Here is a 23069-nt window from a genome sequence, read left to right on the forward strand (position 1 = left end):
TAACTAGAACTTATGAACTATCAAACACTTTTGACAAAATTGCTCACCAGTCTTAAAATACAATTACAAATGAATGTCAAACTTTAATATAATTCTTAATAAGATAAAAATATGATCGATAATCCATTCTGGAGCTCACCTTGATAAAGGTCAGGAGCTAATGCTGCATTAATACCAAAACAGACATCCAGCAAACAACTCCTTTGGTAGAAGACAAGTTTCTATCAACTTTAGAGGATAAAATCACTACTAAACAAAGTGCCATGAAAATGATTAGTATTGGGCTTCACGACAGTCAGCATTAATATTTTCTTTTTCATCTATCACATGTCAGACAAACCTAAAGGGATCTCAAACAGCACAAGAATCATAAATAGAAAAAAGTACCCAGCTCTCGACATGCAGTGAAAAAACTCAAACTTTTTTAAACTATTGAAACCATAAAAATAACAAGGGAACAAAATAACTGACGCGTTTCGGCCTTACTGGCTATAATCACATAACCCAGTATGGGCAGTCCCTTAAAAACACTTGACAAAAACAAACAAACAAACATGTAACCATTTCATGGCTGAAACTGGCAATACTAACACCTGAAATACTAATGAAAAGGGCTAGTAATCAGTTAACAAAACATTACTTAATCAAACATATTATTGTTATAGCACAAGTATAATTTATAATAGAAAGTCAAGGATTGCCAACTGAAGGAAATATTTCCAAACCTGTAGTCCAGGTGCCAATCTTGGAGTTAAATGAACTATTATGAGGTTGCTAAATGTATGCTAAATAATAAACTACAGTCCATTCTAGGCCATAGGTTTTATGTCCCTTTAAAGGGACAGAAAAAAAAACTTTTGTAAGAACAAGATCTGCTTGCAGTCTTCCTGTACATTAAAATGGACAAGTATAAAAATATTTTGACTGTATTAAGACCTTGTTTGCTACATATGTTTTTCAATAGCTAAACTACATACATCACTTGCCTTATTTAGAGGAGCCAACAAAGACTTGTAACTGAAATAGACACAGCTAGTCACTGTCATTATATTAGCAAAATGATCATTGTTTTGCAGTCCTTATTTGATAATCTTTGCTGAAGCCAATCATGGACAGGATATGTGGCAGGTTTATGCACATAAAAAGTCTGCCATGTGCACTTCAAGACAAGGGAGCAAAAAAAATAGAAAAAACTGAATTTATGTTTACCTGATAAATTTCTGTCTCCTACGGTGTGTCCGGTCCACGGCTTCATCCTTACTTGTGGGATATTCTCTTCCCCTACAGGAAATGGCAAAGAGAGCACACAGCAAAAGCTGTCCATATAGCCCCCCCTCTGGCTCCGCCCCCCAGTCATTCGACCGACGGTTAGGAGAAAAAGGAGAAACTATAGGGTGCCGTGGTGACTGTAGTGTACAGAAAGAAAATTTTTAAACCTGACTAAAAGCCAGGGCGGGCCGTGGACCGGACACACCGTAGGAGAAAGAAATTTATCAGGTAAGCATAAATTCTGTTTTCTCCAACATTGGTGTGTCCGGTCCACGGCGTCATCCATTACTTGTGGGAACCAATACCAAAGCTTTAGGACACGGATGAAGGGAGGGAGCAAATCAGGTTACCTAAACAGAAGGCACCACAGGCTTGCAAAACCTTTCTCCCAAAAACAGCCTCCGAAGAAGCAAAATATCAAATTTGTAGAATTTGGCAAAAGTGTGCAGAGAAGACCAAGTCGCTGCCTTACATATCTGGTCAACAGAAGCCTCGTTCTTATAGGCCCATGTGGAAGCCACAGCCCTAGTAGAGTGAGCTGTGATACGGTCAGGAGGCTGCCGTCCGGCAGTCTCATAAGCCAAGCGGATAATGCTTTTCAGCCAGGAAAGAGAGGTAGCAGTAGCTTTTTGACCTCTCCTCTTACCAGAGTAAAGCGACAAACAAGGATGAGGTCTGTCTAAATCCTTTGTTGCTTCTAAATAGAACTTTAAAGCACGAACAACATCTAAATTGTGTAATAAACGTTCCTTCTTTGAAACTGGATTCGGACACAAAGAAGGAACATCTATTTCCTGGTTGATGTTCTCGTTGGAAACAACTTTTGGAAGAAAACCAGGCTTAGTACGCAAAACAACCTTATCTGAATGGAACACCAGATAGGGTGGATCACACTGCAAAGCAGATAATTCAGAAACTCTTCTAGCAGAAGAAATAGCAACCCAAAAACAGAACTTTCCAAGATAGTAACTTAATATCTATGGAATGTAAAGGTTCAAACTGAACCCCTTGAAGAACTGAAAGAACTAAATTTAGACTCCAAGGAGGAGTCATGGGTCTGTAAACAGGCTTGATTCTAACCAAAGCCTGAACAAAAGCTTGTACATCTGGCAAAGCTGCCAGTCGTTTGTGCAACAAGACGGATAATGCAGAAATCTGTCCTTTTAGAGAACTAGCTGACAATCCTTTATCCAAACCTTCTTGGAGAAAGGAGAGAATCTTTGGAATTTTAATTTTACTCCAGAGAATCCCTTGGATTCGCACCAACAGATATATTTTTGCCATATCTTATGGTAAATCTTTCCTAGTCACAGGTTTTCTGGCTTGAACCAGAGTATCTATAACTGAATTTGAAAAGCCACGCTTAGATAGAATCAAGCGATCAATTTCCAAGCAGTCAGTTGCAGAGAGACTAGATTTGGATGTTCAAATGGACCTTGTACTAGAAGATCCTGTCTCAAAGGTAGCTTCCATGGTGGAGTCGATGACATATTCACCAGGTCTGCATACCAAGTCCTGCGTGGCCATGCAGGAGCTATTAGAATCACTGAGGCCTTCTCCTGTTTGATCCTGGCTACAAGCCTGGGGAAGGAGAGGGAAACGGTGGAAACACATAAGCTAGATTGAACGACCAAGGCGCCACCAATGCATCCACTAGTGTCGCCTTGGGATCCCTGGATCTGGACCCGTAGCGAGGAACCTTGGAGTTCTGACGAGACGCCATCAGATCCATATCTGGAATGCCCCATAGTTGAGTTAACTGGACAAAAACCTCCTGGTGGAGTTCCCACTCCCCCGGATGGAAAGTCTGACGACTCAAATAGTCCGCCTCCCAGTTGTCTACTCCTGGGATGTGAATTGCAGATAGATGGCAGGAGTGATCCTCCGCCCATTTGATGATCTTGGATACCTCCTCTCATCGCCAAGGAACTCTTTGTTCCCCCCTGATGATTGATGTACGCTACAGTCGTCATGTTGTCCGACTGAAATCTTATGAATCTGGCTTCGCTAGTTGAGGCCAAGCCAGGAGCGCATTGAATATCGCTCTCAGTTCCAAAATGTTTATCGGGAGAAGAGACTCTTCCCAAGACCATAGACCCTGAGCTTTCAGGTGAGTCCCAGACCGCGCCCCAGCCCTAAGAGACTGGCGTCGGTCGTGACAATGACCCACTCTGGTCTGCGGAAACTCATTCCCTGAGACAGGTGATCCTGAGTCAACCACGAGCAGATTGAGTCCCTGGTTACCTGGTCTACTTGAATTTGGGGAGACAAGTCTGTATAGTACCCATTCCACTGATTGAGCATGCACAGCTGCAATGGTCTTAGATGAATTCGAGCAAAAGGAACCACATCCATTGCTGCGACCGTTAGTCCTATTACTTCCATGCATTGAGCTATGGAGGGCTGAGGAATAGAGTGAAGAACTCGACAAGCTTTTAGAAGCTTTGTCTTTCTGACCGTCTGTGAGAAAGATCTTCATTTCCACAGAATCTATTATTGTTCCCAGAAAAGGAACCCTTGTGGACGGTGACAGTGAACTCTTTTTCTATGTTCACCTTTCCACCCGTGAGATCTGAGAAAAGCCAACACAATGTCTGTATGAGCCCTCGCTTTGGAAAGAGACGACGCTTGGATTAGGAATGTCGTCTAGATAAGGTGCTACAGCGATGCCCCTCGGTCTTAGGACCGCTAGAAGGGACCCTAGCACCTTTGTGAAAATTCTGGGAGCGGTGGCTAAACCGAATGGAAGAGCCACGAAACTGGTAATGTTTGTCCAGAAAGGCGAACCTCAGGAACTGATGATGAGCTTTGTGGATTGGGAATATGCAGGTACGCATCCTTTAAGATCCACGGTAGTCATATATTGACCCCTGCTGGATTGTTGGTAAGATTCGTCCGAATGGTTTCCATTTTGAAGGATGGAACTCTGAGGAATTTGTTTAGATATCTTTAAATCAAGAATTGGCCTGAAAGTTCCCTCTTTTTTGGGAACCACAAACAGGTTTGAGTAAAACCCTAGACCTTGTTCCGCTGTGGGAACTGGGTGTATCACTCCCATCTTTGATACGTCTCCTACACAATGTAAGAATGCCTGTCTCTTTATCTGGTCTGAAGATAAGCGAGACATGTGGAACCTTCCCTTGGAGGAAGTCCTTGAACTCTAGAAGGTATCCCCTTGAGAGACTATCTCTAGTGCCCAGGGATCCGGAACATCTCTTGCCCAAGCCTGAGCGAAGAGAGATAGTCTGCCCCCTACTAGATCCGGTCCCGGATCGGGGGCTACCCCTTCATGCTGTCTTGGTAGCAGCAGCAGGCTTCTTGGCCTGTTTACCCTTGTTCCAGCCTTGCAATGGTTTCCATTCTGGTTTAGGCTGGGAAGAGTTACCCTCTTGTCTAGAGGCTGCAGAGTTAGGAGCCGGTCCATTCCTGAAATTGAGAAAGGAACGAAAAACATAATTTATGTAAGAACTTACCTGATAAATTCATTTCTTTCATATTAGCAAGAGTCCATGAGCTAGTGACGTATGGGATATACATTCCTACCAGGAGGGGCAAAGTTTCCCAAACCTTAAAATGCCTATAAATACACCCCTCACCACACCCACAATTCAGTTTAACGAATAGCCAAGAAGTGGGGTGATAAGAAAAAAGTGCGAAAGCATATAAAATAAGGAATTGGAATAATTGTGCTTTATACAAAAAAGTCAAAACCACCACAAAAAAGGGCGGGCCTCATGGACTCTTGCTAATATGAAAGAAATGAATTTATCAGGTAAGTTCTTACATAAATTATGTTTTCTTTCATGTAATTAGCAAGAGTCCATGAGCTAGTGACGTATGGGATAATGATTACCCAAGATGTGGATCTTTCCACACAAGAGTCACTAGAGAGGGAGGGATAAAATAAAGACAGCCAATTCCTGCTGAAAATAATCCACACCCAGAATAAAATTTTAATGAAAAAACAGAAGCAGAAGATTCAAACTGAAACCACTGCCTGAAGAACGTTTCTACCAAAAACTGCTTCAGAAGAAGAAAACACATCAAAATGGTAGAATTTAGTAAAAATATGCAAAGAGGACCAAGTTGCTGTTTTGCAAATCTGATCAACCGAAGCTTCATTCTTAAACGCCCAGGAAGTAGAAACTGACCTAGTAGAATGAGCTGTAATCCTTTGAGGCGGAAGTGTTACCCGACTCAACATAGGCATGATGAAATAAAGATTTCAACCAAGATGCCAAAGAAATGGCAGAAGCTTTCTGGTCTTTTCTAGAACCGGAAAAGATGACAAATAGACTAGAAGTCTTTCGGAAAGACTTAGTAGCTTCAACATAATATTACAAAGCTCTAACAGCATCCAAAGAATGCAATGATTTCTCCTTAAAATTCATAGGATTAGGACATAATGAAGGAACCACAATTTCTCTACTAATGTTGTTAGAATTCACAACCTTAGGTAAAAAATTCAAAAGAAGTTCGCAGCACCGCCTTATCCTGATGCAAAATCAGAAAAGGAGACTCACAAAAAAGAGTAGATAATTGAAAGACTCTTCTGGCAGAAGAGATGGCCAAAAGAAACAAAACTTTCCAAGAAAGTAATATAACGACCAAAGAATGCATGGGTTCAAAAGGAGGAGCTTGAAGAGCCCCCAGAACCAAATTCAAAACTCCAAGGAGGAGAAATTGACTTAATGACAAGTTTTATACGAACCAAAGGTTGTACAAAACAATGAATATCAGGAAGATTAGCAATCCTTCTGTGAAAAAGAACAGAAAGAGCAGAGATTTGTCTTCCAAGAAACTTGCGGACAAACCTTTATCTAAACCATCCTGAAGAAATATAAGTCTTCCAGACTCTATAATATATCTCTCTAGATACAGATTTACGAGCCTGTCACATAGTATCAATCACAGAGTCAGAGAAACCTCTTTGACCAAGAATCAAGCGTTCAAACTCCACACCTTAAAATTAAGGTTTTGAGATCCTGATGGAAAAAAGAACCTTGAGACAGAAAGACTGGTCTTAACAAAAGAGTCCACAGCTGGCAAGAGGCCATCCGGACAAGATCCGCATACCAAAACCTGTGAGGCCATGCTGGAGCTACCAGCAGGACAAACGAGCATTCCTTAGAATATTGGAGAATACCCTTGGAAGAAGAACTAGAGGCGGAAAGATATAGGCAGGATGACACTTGTAAGGAAGAGATAATGCATCCACTGCCTCCGCCCGAGGATCCCGGGATCCGGACAGATACCAGGGAAGTTTCTTGTTTAGATGAGAAGCCATCAGATCTATTTCTGGGAGTTCCCACATTTGAACAATCTGAGGAAATACCTCTGGGTGAAGACCATTCACCCAGGTGCAACGTTTGGCGACTGAGATAATCCACTTTCCAATTGTCCATACCTGGGATATGAACCGCAGAGATTAGACAGGAGCTGGATTCCGCCCAAACCAAAATTCGAGATACTTCTTTCATAGCCAGAGGACTGTGAGTCCCTCCTTGATGATTGATGTATGCCACAGTTGTGACATTGCCTATCTGAAAACAAATGAACAACTCTCTCTTCAGAAGAGGCCAAGACTGAAGAGCTCTGAAAATTGCACGGAGTTCCAAAATATTGATCGGAAATCTCACCTCCTGAGACTCCCAAACCCCTTGTGCCGTCAGATACCCCCACACAGCTCCCCAACCTGTAAGACTTACATCTGTTGAGATTATAGTCCAGGTCGGAAGAACAAAGAAGCCCCCTGAACTAAACGATGGTGAACTGTCCACCATGTCAGAGAGTGTCGTAAAATCGGTTTAAAGATATTAATTGAGATATCTTTGAGTAATCCCTGCACCATTGGTTCAGCATACAGAGCTGAAGAGGTCGCATGTGAAAATGAGCAAAGGAGATCGCATCTGATGCGGAAGTCTTAAGACCTAAAATTTCCATGCATAAGGCTACCAAAGGGAATGATTGTGACTGAAGGTTTTGACAAGCTGATATCAATGTTAAACTTCTCTTGTCTGACAAGGACAGAGTCATAGACACTGAATCTATCTAGAAACCTAAAAAGGTTACCCTTGTCTGAGGAATCAATGAACTGATTGGTAAATTGATCCTCCAACCATGAACTTGAAGAAACAACACAAGTCGATTCGTATGAGATTCTTCGAAAATGAGAAGACTGAGCAAGTACCCAGATATCGTCCAAATAAGGAAATACCAAAACCCTATTCTCTGATTACAGAAGAAGGGCACCGAGAACCTTTGAAAAAAATTCTTGGAACTGAGGCTAGGCCAAACGGTACAGCCACAAAACTGGTACTGCTGGTCTAAAAAGAGAATCTCAGACACTAAAAGTGATCTGGATGAATCGGAATATGCAGATACACATCCTGTAAATCTATTGTAGACATATAATGCCCTTGCTAAACAAAAGGCAGGATAGTCCTACAGTAACCATCTTGAATGTTGGTATCCTTACATAACGATTCAAAATTGATAGATCCGGAACTGGTCTGAAGAAATTGACCTTCTTTGGTACAATGAAGAGATAAAATAAAACCCCAGACCCTGTTCCAGAACTGGAACTGGCAAAATTACTCCAGCCAACTCTAGATCTGAAACACATTTCAGAAATGCTGAGCCTTTGCTGTGTTAACTGGGACACGGGAAAGAAAAAAATCTCTTAGCAGGAGGCCTTAACTGAAGCCAATTCTGTACCTTTCTGAAACAATGTTCTGAAACCAGAAATTGAGAACGGAATTGATCCAAATTTCTTTGAAGAAAACGTAATCTGCCCCATACCAGCTGAGCTGGAATAAGGTCCGCACCTTCATGGGAACTTAGGAGCTGGCTATAGGTTTTCTATAAGGCTTGGATATATTCCAAACTGGAAATAGTTTCCAAACTGATACCGCTCCTGAGGATGAAGGATCAGGCTTTTGTTCCTTATTGTAAGGAAAGGAACGAAAATGATTATTAGACCTAAATTTACCTTAGATTTTTTATCCTTTGGTAAAAAAGTTCCCTTCCTTCCAGAAACAGTTGAGATAATAATTTATTACCCTGGAAAGAAAGGGAAAGCAAAGTTGACTTAGAAGACAAATCAGCATTCCAAGATTAATCCATAAAGCTTTTCTAGCTAAAAATAGCTAGAGACATATACCTGACATCAACTCTAATGATATCAAAAGATGGTATCACCAATAAAATTATTAGCATGTTATAGAATAATAATAATGCTATAAAATTATGATCTGTTACTTGTTGCGCTAAAGCTTCTAACCAAAAAGTTGAAGCTGCAGCAACATCCGCTAAAAATATAGCAGGTCTAAGAAGATTACCTGAACATAAGTAAGCTTTTCTTAGAAAGGATTCAATTTTCCTATCTAAAGGATCCTTAAAAGGAAGTACTATCTGCCGTAGGAATAGTAGCACATTTAGCAGGAGTAGAGACAGCCCCATAACCTTAGGGATTTTGTCCCAAAAAACTCTTAATCTGTCAGATGGCACAGGATATAATTGCTTAAACGTTTAGAAGGAGTAAAAGAATTACCCAAATTATTCCATTCCCTGGAAATTACTTCAGAAATAGCATCAGGGAGATTAAACACTTCTGGAATAACTACAGGAGATTTAAAAACAGACCCCAGTCATTCGACCCGACCAGTTAAGGAGGAATATTTGTATAGGGAGAAACCATAGGGGTACCGTGGTGACTGTAGTTTAAAGAAAATAATTATCAGACCTGAGTAAAAAAACCAGGGCGGGGCCGTGGACCGACACACTACCGTTGGAGAAAGTAATTTATCAGGTAAACATAAATTCTGTTTTTCTCCAACATAGGTGTGTCCGGGTCCACGCGTCATCCTTACTTGTGGGAACCAATACCTAAAGCTTTAGGACACGGATGAAGGGGGAGGGAGCAAATCAGGTCACCTAAATGGAAGGCACCACGGCTTGCAAAACCCTTTCTCCCAAAAATAGCCTCAGAAGAAGCAAAAGTATCAAACTTGTAAAATTTGGTAAAAGTGTGCAGTGAATACCAAGTCGCTGCCCTACATATCTGATCAACAGAAGCCTCGTTCTTGAAGGCCCATGTGGAAGCCACAGCCCTAGTGGAATGACTGTGATTCTTTCGGGAGGCTGCCGTCCGGCAGTCTCGTAAGCCAATCTGATGGATGCTTGTTAATCCAAAAAGAGAGAGAGGTAGAAGTTGCTTTTTGACCTCATCCTTTTACAGAATAAACAACCAAACAAGGAAGATGTTTGTCTAAAATCCTTTGTAGCATCTAAATAGAATTTTAGAGCGCGAACAACATCCAAATTGTGCAACAAACGTTCCTTCTTTGAAACTGGTTTCGGACACAGAGAAGGTACGATAATCTCCTGGTTAAGTGTTTTTGTTAGAAACAACTTTTGGAAGAAAACAGGTTTAGTACGTAAAACCACCTTATCTGCATGGAACACCAGATAAGGAGGAGAACACTGCAGAGCAGATAATTCTGAAACTCTTCTAGCAGAAGAGATTGCAACCAAAAACAAAACTTTCCAAGATAATAACTTAATATCAACGGAATGTAAGGGGTTCAAACGACCCCCTGAAGAACTGAAAGAACTAAATTGAGACTCCAAGGAGGAGTCAAAGGTTTGTAAACAGGCTTAATTCTAACCAGAGCCTGAACAAAGGCTTGAACATCTGGCACAGCTGCCAGCTTTTTGTGAAGTAATCACAGACAAGGCAGAAATCTGTCCCTTCAGGGAACTTGCAGATAATCCTTTTTCCAATCCTTCTTGAAGAAGGATAGAATCTTAGGAATCTTAACCTTGTCCCAAGGGAATCCTTTAGATTCACACCAACAGATATATTTTTTTTCCGAAATTTTGTGGTAAATCTTTCTAGTTACAGGCTTTCTGGCCTGAACAAGAGTATCGATAACAGAATCTGAGATCCCTCGCTTCGATAAGATCAAGCGTTCAATCTCCAAGCAGTCAGCTGGAGTGAAACCAGGTTCGGATGTTCGAACGGACCCTGAACAAGAAGGGTCTCGTCTCAAAGTAGCTTCCAAGGTGGGAGCCGATGACATATTCACCAGATCTGCATACCATAGTCCTGCGTGGCCACGCAGGAGCTATCAAGATCACCGACGCCCTCTTCCTGATTGATCCTGGCTACCACCTGGGGATGAGAGGGAACGGCGGGAACACATAAGCTAGTTTGAAGGTCCAAGGTGCTACTATGCATCCACTAGAGCCGCCTTGGGATCCTGGATCTGGACCCGTAGCAAGGAACTTTGAAGTTCTGACGAGAGGCCATCAGATCCATGTCCTGAAAGCCCCACAGCTGAGTGACTTGGGCAAATAAATTTCCGGATGGAGTTCCCACTCCCCCGGATGCAAGTTCTGACGACTCAGAAAATCCGCTTCCCAATTTTCCACTCCTGGGATGTGGATAGCGGACAGGTGGCAGGAGTGAGACTCCGCCCATAGAATGATTTTGGTCACTTCTTCCATCGCTAGGGGAACTCCTTGTTCCCCCTGAATGGTTGATGTACGCAACAGTTGTCATGTTGTCTGATTGAAACCGTAGGAACTTGGCCTCGCTTGCTGAGGCAAGTCTTGAGAGCATTGAATATCGCTCTCAGTTTCCAGAATATTTATCGGTAGAAGAGATTCTTCCCGAGACCAAAGACCCTGAGCTTTCAGGGATCCCCAGACCGCGCCCCAGCCCATCAGACTGGCGTCGGTCGGGACAATGACCCACTCTGGTCTGCGGAATGTCATCCCTTGTGACAGTTGTCCAGGACAGCCACCAACGGAGTGAGTCTCTGGTCCTCTGATTTACTTGTATCTTCGGAGACAAGTCTGTATAATCCCCATTCCACTGACTGAGCATGCACAGTTGTAATGGTCTTAGATGAATGCGCGCAAAAGGAACTATGTCCATAGCCGCTACCAATCAACCCATCACTTCCATGCACTGAGCTATGAAGGAAGAGGAACGGAATGAAGTATCCGACAAGAGTCTAGAAGCTTTTGATTTTCCTGGCCTCTGTCAGAAAAATCTCTCATTTCTAAGGAGTCTATTATTGTTCCCAAGAAGGGAACCCTTGTTGACGGAGATAGAGAACTCTTTTCCACGTTCACTTTCCATCCGTGAGATCTGAGAAAGGCCAGGACGATGTCCGTGTGAGCCTTTGCTTGAGGAAGGGACGACGCTTGAATCAGAATGGTCGTCCAAGTAAGGTACTACAGCAAATGCCCCTTGGTCTTAGCACAGCTAGAAGGGACCCTAGTACCTTTGTGAAAAATCCTTGGAGCAGTGGCTAATCCGAAAGTGAAGCGCCACGAACTGGTAATGCTTGTCCAGAATGCGAACCTTAGGAACCGATGATGTTCCTTGTGGATAGGAATATGTAGATACGCATCCTTAATCCACCGTGGTCATGAATTGACCTTCCTGGATGGAAGGAATATAAGTTCGAATGGTTTCCATCTTGAACGATGGAACCTTGAGAAACTTGTTTAAGATCTTGAGATCTAAGATTGGTCTGAACGTTCCCTCTTTTTTTGGGAACTATGAACAGATTGTGAGTAGAACCCCATCCCTTGTTCTCTTAATGGAACAGGATGAATCACTCCCATTTTTAACAGGTCTCTACACATATGTAAGAATGCCTGTCTTTTTATGTGGTCCTGAAGACAACTGAGACCTGTGGAACCGTCCCCCTTGGGGGGAAGTCCCTTGAATTCCAGAAGATAACCTTGGGAGACTATTTCTAGCGCCCAAGGATCCAGAACATCTCTTGCCCAAGCCTGAGCGAAGAGAGAGAGTCTGCCCCCCACCAGATCCGGTCCCGGGATCGGGGGCCAGCACATTTCATGCAGTCTTGTAGCAGTGGCAGGTTTCTTGGCCTGCTTTCCCTTGTTTCCAGCCTTGCATTGGTCTCCAAGCTGGCTTGGCTTGAGAAGTATTACCCTCTTGCTTAGAGGACTTAGCACCTTCGGGCTGGTCCGTTTTCTACGAAAGGGACGAAAATTAGGTTTATTTTTTGCCTTGAAAGGCCGATCCTGAGGAAGGGCGTGGCCCTTACCCCCAGTGATATCAGAGATAATCTCTTTCAAGTCAGGGCCAAACAGCGTTTTCCCCTTGAAAGGATGTTAAGTAGCTTGTTCTTGAAGACCCATCAGCCGACCAAGATTTCAACCAAAGCGCTCTGCGCGCCACAATAGCAAACCCAGAATTCTTAGCCGCTAACCTAGCCAATTGCAAAGTGGCGTCTAGGGTGAAAGAATTAGCCAATTTGAGAGCATTGATTCTGTCCATAATCTCCTCATAAGGAGGAGAATCACTATCGACGTCTTTATCAGCTCATCGAACCAGAAACATGCGGCTGTAGCGACAGGGACAATGCATGAAATTGGTTGACAATGTCCGCCACCCGCTTGGGTATAGGAAAAGCTTCTGGGAGCCCCGGCACCTCTAGGAACTTGTCCATTTTACATAGTTTCTCTGGGATGACCAACTTTCACAATCATCCAGAGTGGATAATACCTCCTTAAGCAGAATGCGGAGATGTTCCAACTTAAATTTAAATGCAATCACATCAGGTTCAGCTGTTGAGAAATGTTCCCTGAATCAGTAATTTCTCCCTCAGACAAAACCTCCCTGGCCCCATCAGAATGGGTTAGGGGCCCTTCAGAGATATTAATATCAGCGTCGTCATGTCTTCAGTATCTAAAACAGAGCAGCACGCTTACGCTGACGAGGGTTCATTTTGGCTAAAATGTTTTTGACAGAATTATCCATTACAGCCGTTAATTGTTGCATAGTAAGGAGTATTGGCGCGCTAGATGTACTAGGGGCCTCCTGAGTGGGCAAGACTGTGTAGACGAAGGAGGGATGAATGATGCAGTACCATGCTTACTCCCCTCACTTGAGGATCATCTTGGGCATCATTGTCATTATCACATAAATCACATTTATTTAAATGAATAGGAATTCTGGCTTCCCCACATTCAGAACACAGTCTATCTGGTAGTTCAGACATGTTAAACAGGCATAAACTTGAAACAAAGTACAAAAACGTTTTAAAATAAAACCGTTACTGTCACTTTAAATTTTTAAACTGAACACACTTTATTACTGCAATTGCGAAAAAAACATGAAGGAATTGTTCAAAATTCACCAAATTTTCACACAGTGTCTTAAAGCCTTAAAAGTATTGCACACCCAAATTTGGAAGCTTTAACCCTTAAAATAACGGAACCGAGGCCCCTGTTTTTAAACTTTAACCCCTTTACAGTCCCTGGTATCTGCTTTGCTGAGACCCAACCAAGCCCAAAGGGGAATACGATACCAAATGACGCCCTTCAGAAAGTCTTTTCTAAGTATCAGAGCTCCTCTCACATGCGACTGCATGCCATGCCTCTCAAAAACAAGTGCGCCACCTCCGGCGGCGAAATGAGGCTCTGCTTAAGCTTTGGGAAAGCCCCTAAGAATATGGTGTCTAATACAGTGCCATGCGATATTATTATATCAAAAATACCCAGATAAAATGATTCCTCAAGGCTTAAATATGTGTTAATAATGGATCGATTTAGCCCAGAAAGAAACAGTTACAGTCTTAATAAGCCCTTGTGAAGCCTTATTTATGATCGTAATAAACATGGCTTACCGGATCCCATAGGGAAAATGACAGCTATTCAAACGTTTAGATTTAGTATCAAGAGGACCAGAATCCTCTATTTCTAATGCAATTAATACTTCTTTAAATAAAGAACGAATAAAATCCATCTTGAACAAATACAAAGATTTATCAGCATCAACCTCTGAGACAGAAACCTCTGAACCAGAAGAACCATTATCAGTATCAGAATGATGATGTTCATTTAAAAATTCATCTGAAAAAAAGAGAAGTTTTAAAAGACTTTTATGTAAACTAGAAGGAGAAATAACAGACATAGCCTTCTTAATGGATTTAAAAAATAAAATCTCTTATGTTTATCAGGAACACTCTGAAAATTAGATGTTGACGGAACAGCAACAGGTAATGTAATAGTACTAAAGGAAATTTTATCTGCATTAATAAGTTTGTCATGACATGCAATACAAACAACAGCTGGAAAAACAGATACCAAAAATTATAGCAGATACACTTAGCTTGGTAGCTCCAGCACTAGACAGCGATTTTCCTGTAGTATCTTCTGACTCAGATGCAACGTGAGACATCTTGCAATATGTAAGAGAAAAAACAACATATAAAGCAAAATTGATCAAATTCCTTAAAATGACAGTTTCAGGAATGGGAAAAAATGCCAAAGAACAAGCTTCTAGCAACCAGAAGCAATGAAAAAATAAGACTTAAATGATGTGGAGACAAAAGCGACGCCCTTATTTTTTAGCGCCAAATAAGACGCCCACATTATTTGGCGCCTAAATGCTTTTGGCGCCAAAAATGACGCCACATCCGGAACGCCGACATTTTTGGCGCAAAATAACGTCAAAAAATGACGCAACTTCCGGCGACACGTATGATGCCGGAAACGGAAAAGAATTTTTGCGCCAAAAAAATCCGCGCCAAGAATGACGCAATAAAATGAAGCATTTTCAGCCCCCGCGAGCCTAACAGCCCACAGGGAAAAAGAGTCAAATTTTTGAAGGTAAGAAAAAAATGAATAATTCAAATGCATTATCCCAAATATGAAACTGACTGTCTGAAAAATAAGGAAAGTTGAACATTCTGAGTCAAGGCAAATAAATGTTTGAATACATATATTTAGAACTTTATACACAAAGTGCCCAACCATAGCTTAGAGTGTCACAGAAAATAAGATTTACTTACCCCAGGACACTCATCTACATGTTTGTAGAAAGCCAAACCAGTACTGAAACGAGAATCAGCAGAGGTAATGGTATATATAAGAGTATATCGTCGATCTGAAAAGGGAGGTAAGAGATGAATCTCTACGACCGATAACAGAGAACCTATGAAATAGACCCCGTAGAAGGAGATCACTGCATTCAAATAGGCAATACTCTCCTCACATCCCTCTGACATTCACTGCACGCTGAGAGGAAAACCGGGCTCCAACTTGCTGCGGAGCGCATATCAACGTAGAATCTAGCACAAACTTACTTCACCACCTCCATCGGAGGCAAAGTTTGTAAAACTGAATTGTGGGTGTGGTGAGGGGTGTATTTATAGGCATTTTAAGGTTTGGGAAACTTTGCCCCTCCTGGTAGGAATGTATATCCCATACGTCACTAGCTCATGGACTCTTGCTAATTACATGAAAGAAATTAGGTTTGTTCTTAGCCTTGAAAGGCCTAGCCTGTGGGAGGGCATAGCCCTTTCCCCCAGTGATGTCTGAAATAATCTCCTTCAATTCTGGCCCGAAAAGGGTCTTACCTTTGAAAGGAATATTAAGCAATTTTGTTTTGGACGACACATCCGCCGACCAAGATTTTAGCCAAAGCGCCCTGCGCGCCACTATTGCAAAACCTGAATTTTTCGCCGCTAATTTTGCCAATTGAAAAGCGGCTTCCAAAATAAAGGAATTAGCCAACTTTAGTGCGTGAATTCTGTCCATGACTTCATCATATGGAGTCTCCTTTTGGAGCGAATTTTCTAGTTCCTCGAACCAAAAAGACGCCGCCGTGGTGACAGGAATAATGCACGAAATTGGTTGAAGAAGGAAACCTTGCTGAACAAATATCTTTTTAAGCAAACCTTCCAATTTTTTATCCATAGGATCTTTGAAAGCGCAACTGTCCTCAATAGGAATAGTTGTGCGCTTGGCTAATGTTGAAACTGCCCCCTCTACCTTAGGGACCGTTTGCCATGCATCCCTTCTGGGGTCGACAATGGGGAACATTTTCTTAAATATAGGAGGGGGAACAAAAGGTACACCTGGCTTCTCCCACTCCTTAGTCACTATGTCCGCCACCCTCTTGGGTATCGGAAAAGCATCAGCGTGCACTGGGACCTCTAAGAATTTGTCCATTTTGCACAACTTCTCTGGAATCACCAAAGAATCACAATCATCAAGAGTAGCTAGACTTCCTTAAGCAGGGCGCGGAGATGTTCTAGCTTAAATTTAAATGCCACGATATCAGGTTCTGCCTGCTGAGAATTTTTTCCTGAATCAGAAATTTCTCCCTCAGACAGACCCTCCCTCACTGCCAACTCAGATTGATGTGAGGGTATAACAGATAAATTATCGTCAGCTCCTACTTGCCTTTCTGGGAAATGCTGGCAGTTTGGATAAAAGATTTGCTATAGAATTATCCATTACTGCTGTTAATTGCTGCATAGTAACAAGCATTGGCGCCCTAGATGTACTAGGTATCGCCTGCGCGGGCAAAACTGGTGTTGACACAGAAGGAGAGGATGATGAACTATCCCCACTACCTTCATTTGAAGAATCATCTTGGGCAACCTTATTAAATGTGACAGTACTGTCCTTACTTTGTTTGGACGCCATGGCACAATTTGCACATACATTTAAAGGGGGAACCACCTTGGCCTCCATACACACAGAACATATGCTATCTGAAGGTACAGACATGTTAGGCAGATTTAGGCAGGCTATTAATGCAATAAAAACGATTTTACACAAAACAGTTACTGTCTCTTTAAATAATAAAAGGAGCACACTTTATTTCTGAATGTTCAAAAAACTATGAAGGAATATCCGATCTTTATAAAATTTACACCCCAGTGTCTTAATGCTTTGAAAGTATTGCACACCAAATATGAAGTTTCTAGACCCTTAAATAAGCAAACCGGAGCTAATTGTTCAAATAACCGGTTTAAACACACTACAGTCCCTGCCACAGACTTTGCTGCGGCTTTTACCTTCCTTAGGGGTTATTCACCACAGAAATAAGCCTTCCGGAGTCTGTTTCTCAGCCACAGGACCCTCTCACATGAAGTTGCATGCACTGCCTTTGGAAGTAACTGCGCAGCTGAGGCGCGAAAATGAGGCCTCCTCCCTCTGCTACCAGAGTGAAGGGGCCTTTCTGACTAGATTAGGCATCTAAACCAATGCCAGGCATAATTAAAACGTTCCCAAAAGTGTTTCTAAGCTCATAAAACACTCCAAATGTCATAAGAATATGATATAAGCAAATCGATTTAGCCCACAATAGTGTCAACCAGCATAGAGCCCAATTTATAAGCCTTTAATCTGTTACTGAGTTTAAGAAAATGGCTTACCGGTCCCATAAGGGAAAACTGACAGTCTTCTAGCATTACTATGTGTTGTTAGAAAAGAGACTGGTCATACCTGAAGCAGATAAGTCTGCAAACTATTACCCCCAACTGAAGTTCTCTGGTTTCAACAGTCCTGCGTGGTAACAGCAATGGATTTTAGTTACTGGTGCTAAAATCATACTCCTCTTTTAACAGAACTCTTCATCACTTTCTGTTGTAGAGTAAATAGTACAAACCGGCACTATTTTAAAATAACAAACTCTTGATAGAAGAAATAAAACTACAACTAACACCACATACTCTTTACCATCCCCGTGGAGATGCTACTTGTTCAGAGCAGGCAAAGAGAATGACTGGGGGGCGGAGCCAGAGGGGGGGCTATATGGACAGCTTTTGCTGTGTGCTCTCTTTGCCATTTCTTGTAGGGGAAGAGAATATCCCACAAGTAAGGATGAAGCCGTGGACCGGACACACCAATGTAGGAGAAAATTATATCACAAAGTTACTACAAATGATTAAACATTTTATGTTAATATCTCAGTGTTTACCGTCCCTTTAAAGAAAGATTTTAATTAAACCCCCCCCACTATTTCTTTAGGGGTTCCCATGCGAGACTGAAGGACTTCTGTTTCTGTCGTGCAGCACCTACCCTCCCTCTGGAACACTCTCCCTCGTGCTGTCAGACTTTCCCCTAATCTTTCTTCTTTTAAATGCTCCCAGAAGACATTTTTGTTCAGAGAAGCCGACCACCCAACTCAGTAATAAATTAATTCCATTTACCTAATATTCCCTCATCTAACTCTGTATTAACTTATTTCTCACTCTTGCAGTCCTCTCCTCCTGGTTTCTAAACCTCCTACCCTTCTAGATGGTAAGTTCCTAGGGGAAATAGGGCCCTCAATTCCTCCTGTATGTGTTTGTCTAATTTTGTGTTATATCATTGTTTTATTTAAGTGAATTATTCCCATGTACTATGTTGGCGCTTCATAAATAAAGTATAATAATAATAATATGACGCTAAATACATAGGTTAAGTCCCTCTTAGGAGCTGCAAGAACTGGGAATCAAAACTGACAGTTTAATTTAACTGCAGTAAATAACTGTCTTGATCTAGCTCAGGATCTGCCATTCCTGTGGCGCCAGAGTATGATTTTACATATGTATTTAACATCTTAGGAGGGTCAGTAATACAAAAACTGCATGTTCTTATGAATAACAGCATGTCATTTTTAATTAGAATATCCCTTGAATCGTGTTGGATATTATAATAGATAGATTTTAGTTATAAGTTAGACAGTAAATGTAAAACATTTTAACTCCATCAATAGATATAATTTTACCTTTTAGTATTAAATGAAACCAAACTAGTAATTGTTTATGAATACATTAACATTTAAAGCAAACCCAGTAGCGCTTGCCCGGCTGCTGCCAAGACGAGAGTGTTTTTTTTAGCAGCCAATGAGAAGCAGACAGCCCGCACTATGCAGTTTACGTTTAGTGAGCTGCTAGTACAAGCTGTCTTGATGCCTTTCAAAGTAGAAAAACAATATTAAAGGGGTTAAAAAAAATACCATTTATTGTCCCTTTAATGATCAAAATAATATTCTGGTAAGTAACAGACTTTGTAATTAGCATAAATATTTACATTAATGCCCAGCAGAGATCATCATGGCTTCCTCTTTAAAGAGACAGTGTATAGTAAAACTGGCTTCCAATGGCTTGTTATACCAATGTGTGATAAATCGCTTCTCTATGTTTATTTTTGTGAATGACATAGCTTGCTTTGTTCTTTGACACTACAACCTATTAAAATGAGCTTAACTTGCAGGGCAATCAGATCGTCTTGTTTTATTACTTTCTATACATACAAATGCTTCCTTATATTATTTATTTTTGTAAACCAAAGCCCAATTGAAAATTAACACGGTTTATCTCTCCAACCCCCACTGTGAGTGTAATTTCTTCTGCTGGTTATATTTACATAGCTTTTCAATGGTGTTGGAATTTTCAATAACACGGACAAAATCGGCTATTTCAAATACCAAAATAAATGTAAAAATATATATATTTAAACAATTGAATACACCCCAGGAGGTAAAATTGATAACAGGGAACAAATAAAAGTAGCAACTATTTTACAGTACGCTGTCCCTTTAATCATACTTTACCAACCATTATACACATGAGAACATTATTATAAACCTATTAGTACAAAAAAATCTGTATTTCTCTTTAGTCAAACCCTACTAAACCTTGACTAAATATTTTATCTTACCTGCTGGCTGTTTTCACAGAGCAATTTTTCTTATGCCCTCGGTCTGAGCGGTTATCACGAAGTAGCTGGAAAAATACAAAACATTAATAATACATCTGAGTAAAACGCTCTGTATAGAACAAAACTGCAAGACATTCAGCTATACATCAAATAGCTCTCAATATTATACTAAAAGTGAGAAATGTAACTCTTGTCTACAATGTCCTGGAACCAATTTGATATCTAAATAAAAACAGCACAGAAGAAATTCTGCACAAATAGATCTGCTTAGCCTTATTTTGTTGAAATAGTTTAAGTCTGCATTAACCCCTTCTCTACTGGAAGTTTCAGAGAATAACTTGCCCAAAATATCAGAGAATTGTTTTAGCATTTTTGCTATCACTCCATTTAAACAGAAAGAGCCTTTTTTTTTACTTGTCAAAACTATATATATATTTAAAGGGAAATTGCACACTAGATTGTTCTTTGCATAAATGTTTTGTAGATGATCCATTCATATAGCCCATCTGGTAGTGTGTTTATACAAGTGTATAGTTTTGCTTATTTTTTTTAAGAACATTGTGCTGATTTTCAGACTCCTAACCAGGCCCCACAGTGCCAGATGTATACGCGCATTTACAGGCTCCTGTTTATGTTATCTGTCTTTTGATATGCAGGGAAGGGGGGGGGTCTGCTCTTTTTGTTTACCCAGCCCCTTTCACCGGGTGTCCCAGACTACCTCATCAACAGTGCTGAATTGGGAGCTTCTAAGTAAGTTTTAAAAGGTTTTATACTGGATTTTTAGATCAGTATCTGTGCATATTCTTTTTAATAATAGTGTCTATTATATGCAGTTATATAAACATTGGTGTATACTGTCCCTTTAAGTAGACAACCCAAGGTATTGATCTAGGTCTATTTTGATATATTTCATGCAACCATTTCACTGCCAAATGAGATTAAATAGAAAAACAACTTTGGGTTTCTCTCTGAAACGATTTACATAGCGCTTGTGCAATCATGAACACTTCCAGGTGCTTTGTTTCCGTTTTTATGCCGCATGTTGCAGTTGCTCAATGTTATTGTTTGTGTGTAAGTAACATTTAATAAACAAAACAAAAAACGGTCTATGTACAATTGATCAGCGCAGTATTGAAAGTAATCAGCTCCCGGATTGTAGGAGCTTAGCCATAGTTAGGCGTATGCATGATATTTTACTGATGTTATATATACAGGAGAATGAATAGGCAATAGGCCACTCCACAGTATTGAATATAATACAAGGACCTTACAATTGCTGAAACTAACAAACTTGTTTAAATCACAAGTACACATTTAGTGCTACCTCTGTTATGACAAGAGAAGCTGTAGCTATGTGTTTTTAAGTTTTACTCACTGGTGATTCAAATACAAACACAGGGAATTTGTTGTTATAACTCATGGAGCCAATATTTCAATAATATTAACTACCGGGTGAGATCTTATAATTATATTCAAAATAGAATTTTTCCCCCACATTGGTAATCAGCAATTATCCAGTGAGGCAATTTTAAGGCAGTATGCACTAGTTCCGTTCTGTTCAGATCTTTTTATTTAAAGGTAGATAGTACACTAGATTTTTTCTTTACATAAATGTTTTGTAGACAATGCATTTATACAGCCCATCTGGGAGTGTATTTGTAAAAATGTATAGTTTTCCTTATTTTTAATAACATTGCGCTGATTTTCAGACTCCTAACCAAGCCCCAAAGTATCATATGTAGACTCAAGTCAACAGATTCCTGCAGGCTCCTGTTTGTGTAATGGGTCTTTTCATATGCATGGGGAGGGTGGGTGTCTTCTTTTCCTGCTTTCTCAGCCCCTCTTAGTGGGTGTGCCAGGCTAACATCATCAACAGTGCTAAACTAAGAGCTTCCAAGTAAGATTTTAAAAGGTTTTATACTGGATTTTTAGATCAGTATCTGTGCATATTCTTCTTCATATTAGTATCTATTACATAGTTATATGAAAATTGGTGTATACTGTCCCTTTAAAAACAAATAAAAACATAATTTATGAAAGAACTTACCTGATAAATTCATTTCTTTCATATTAGCAAGAGTCCATGAGCTAGTGACGTATGGGATATACATTCCTACCAGGAGGGGCAAAGTTTCCCAAACCTCAAAATGCCTACAAATACACCCCTCACCACACCCACAATTCAGTTTAACGAATAGCCAAGAAGTGGGGTGATAAAAAAGTGCGAAAGCATATAAAATAAGGAATTGGAATAATTGTGCTTTATACAAAATCATAACCACCACAAAAAAAGGGCGGGCCTCATGGACTCTTGCTAATATGAAAGAAATGAATTTATCAGGTAAGTTCTTACATAAATTATGTTTTCTTTCATGTAATTAGCAAGAGTCCATGAGCTAGTGACGTATGGGATAATGATTACCCAAGATGTGGATCTTTCCACACAAGAGTCACTAGAGAGGGAGGGATAAAATAAAGACAGCCAATTCCTGCTGAAAATAATCCACACCCAAAATAAAGTTTAACGAAAAACATAAGCAGAAGATTCAAACTGAAACCGCTGCCTGAAGTACTTTTCTACCAAAAACTGCTTCAGAAGAAGAAAATACATCAAAATGGTAGAATTTAGTAAAAGTATGCAAAGAGGACCAAGTTGCTGCTTTGCAAATCTGATCAACCGAAGCTTCATTCCTAAACGCCCAGGAAGTAGAAACTGACCTAGTAGAATGAGCTGTAATTCTCTGAGGCGGAGTTTTACCCGACTCAACATAGGCAAGATGAATTAAAGATTTCAACCAAGATGCCAAAGAAATGGCAGAAGCTTTCTGGCCTTTTCTAGAACCGGAAAAGATAACAAATAGACTAGAAGTCTTTCGGAAAGATTTAGTAGCTTCAACATAATATTTAAAAGCTCTAACAACATCCAAAGAATGCAACGATTTCTCCTTAGAATTCTTAGGATTAGGACATAATGAAGGAACCACAATTTCTCTACTAATGTTGTTGGAATTCACAACTTTAGGTAAAAATTCAAAAGAAGTTCGCAACACCGCCTTATCCTGATGAAAAATCAGAAAAGGAGACTCACAAGAAAGAGCAGATAATTCAGAAACTCTTCTGGCAGAAGAGATGGCCAAAAGGAACAAAACTTTCCAAGAAAGTAATTTAATGTCCAATGAATGCATAGGTTCAAACGGAGGAGCTTGAAGAGCCCCCAGAACCAAATTCAAACTCCAAGGAGGAGAAATTGACTTAATGACAGGTTTTATATGAACCAAAGCTTGTACAAAACAATTAATATCAGGAAGAAT

General features: G+C 40.5%; 1 protein-coding gene across 1 annotated transcript in view; it reads right to left on the reverse strand.

Moving 5' to 3' along the window:
* GPATCH2 (G-patch domain containing 2) overlaps positions 1-23069 on the reverse strand; it is a 572071-nt gene that overhangs the window by 221205 nt on the left and 327797 nt on the right. The window contains exon 8 of the mRNA XM_053712502.1: positions 19759-19823. Coding sequence (XP_053568477.1) covers positions 19759-19823 — 65 coding nt within the window. The remainder of the gene's footprint in view (positions 1-19758; positions 19824-23069) is intronic.

Source organism: Bombina bombina, chromosome 4 (assembly GCF_027579735.1).
Source record: "Bombina bombina isolate aBomBom1 chromosome 4, aBomBom1.pri, whole genome shotgun sequence".
Lineage (NCBI taxonomy): Eukaryota > Metazoa > Chordata > Amphibia > Anura > Bombinatoridae > Bombina > Bombina bombina.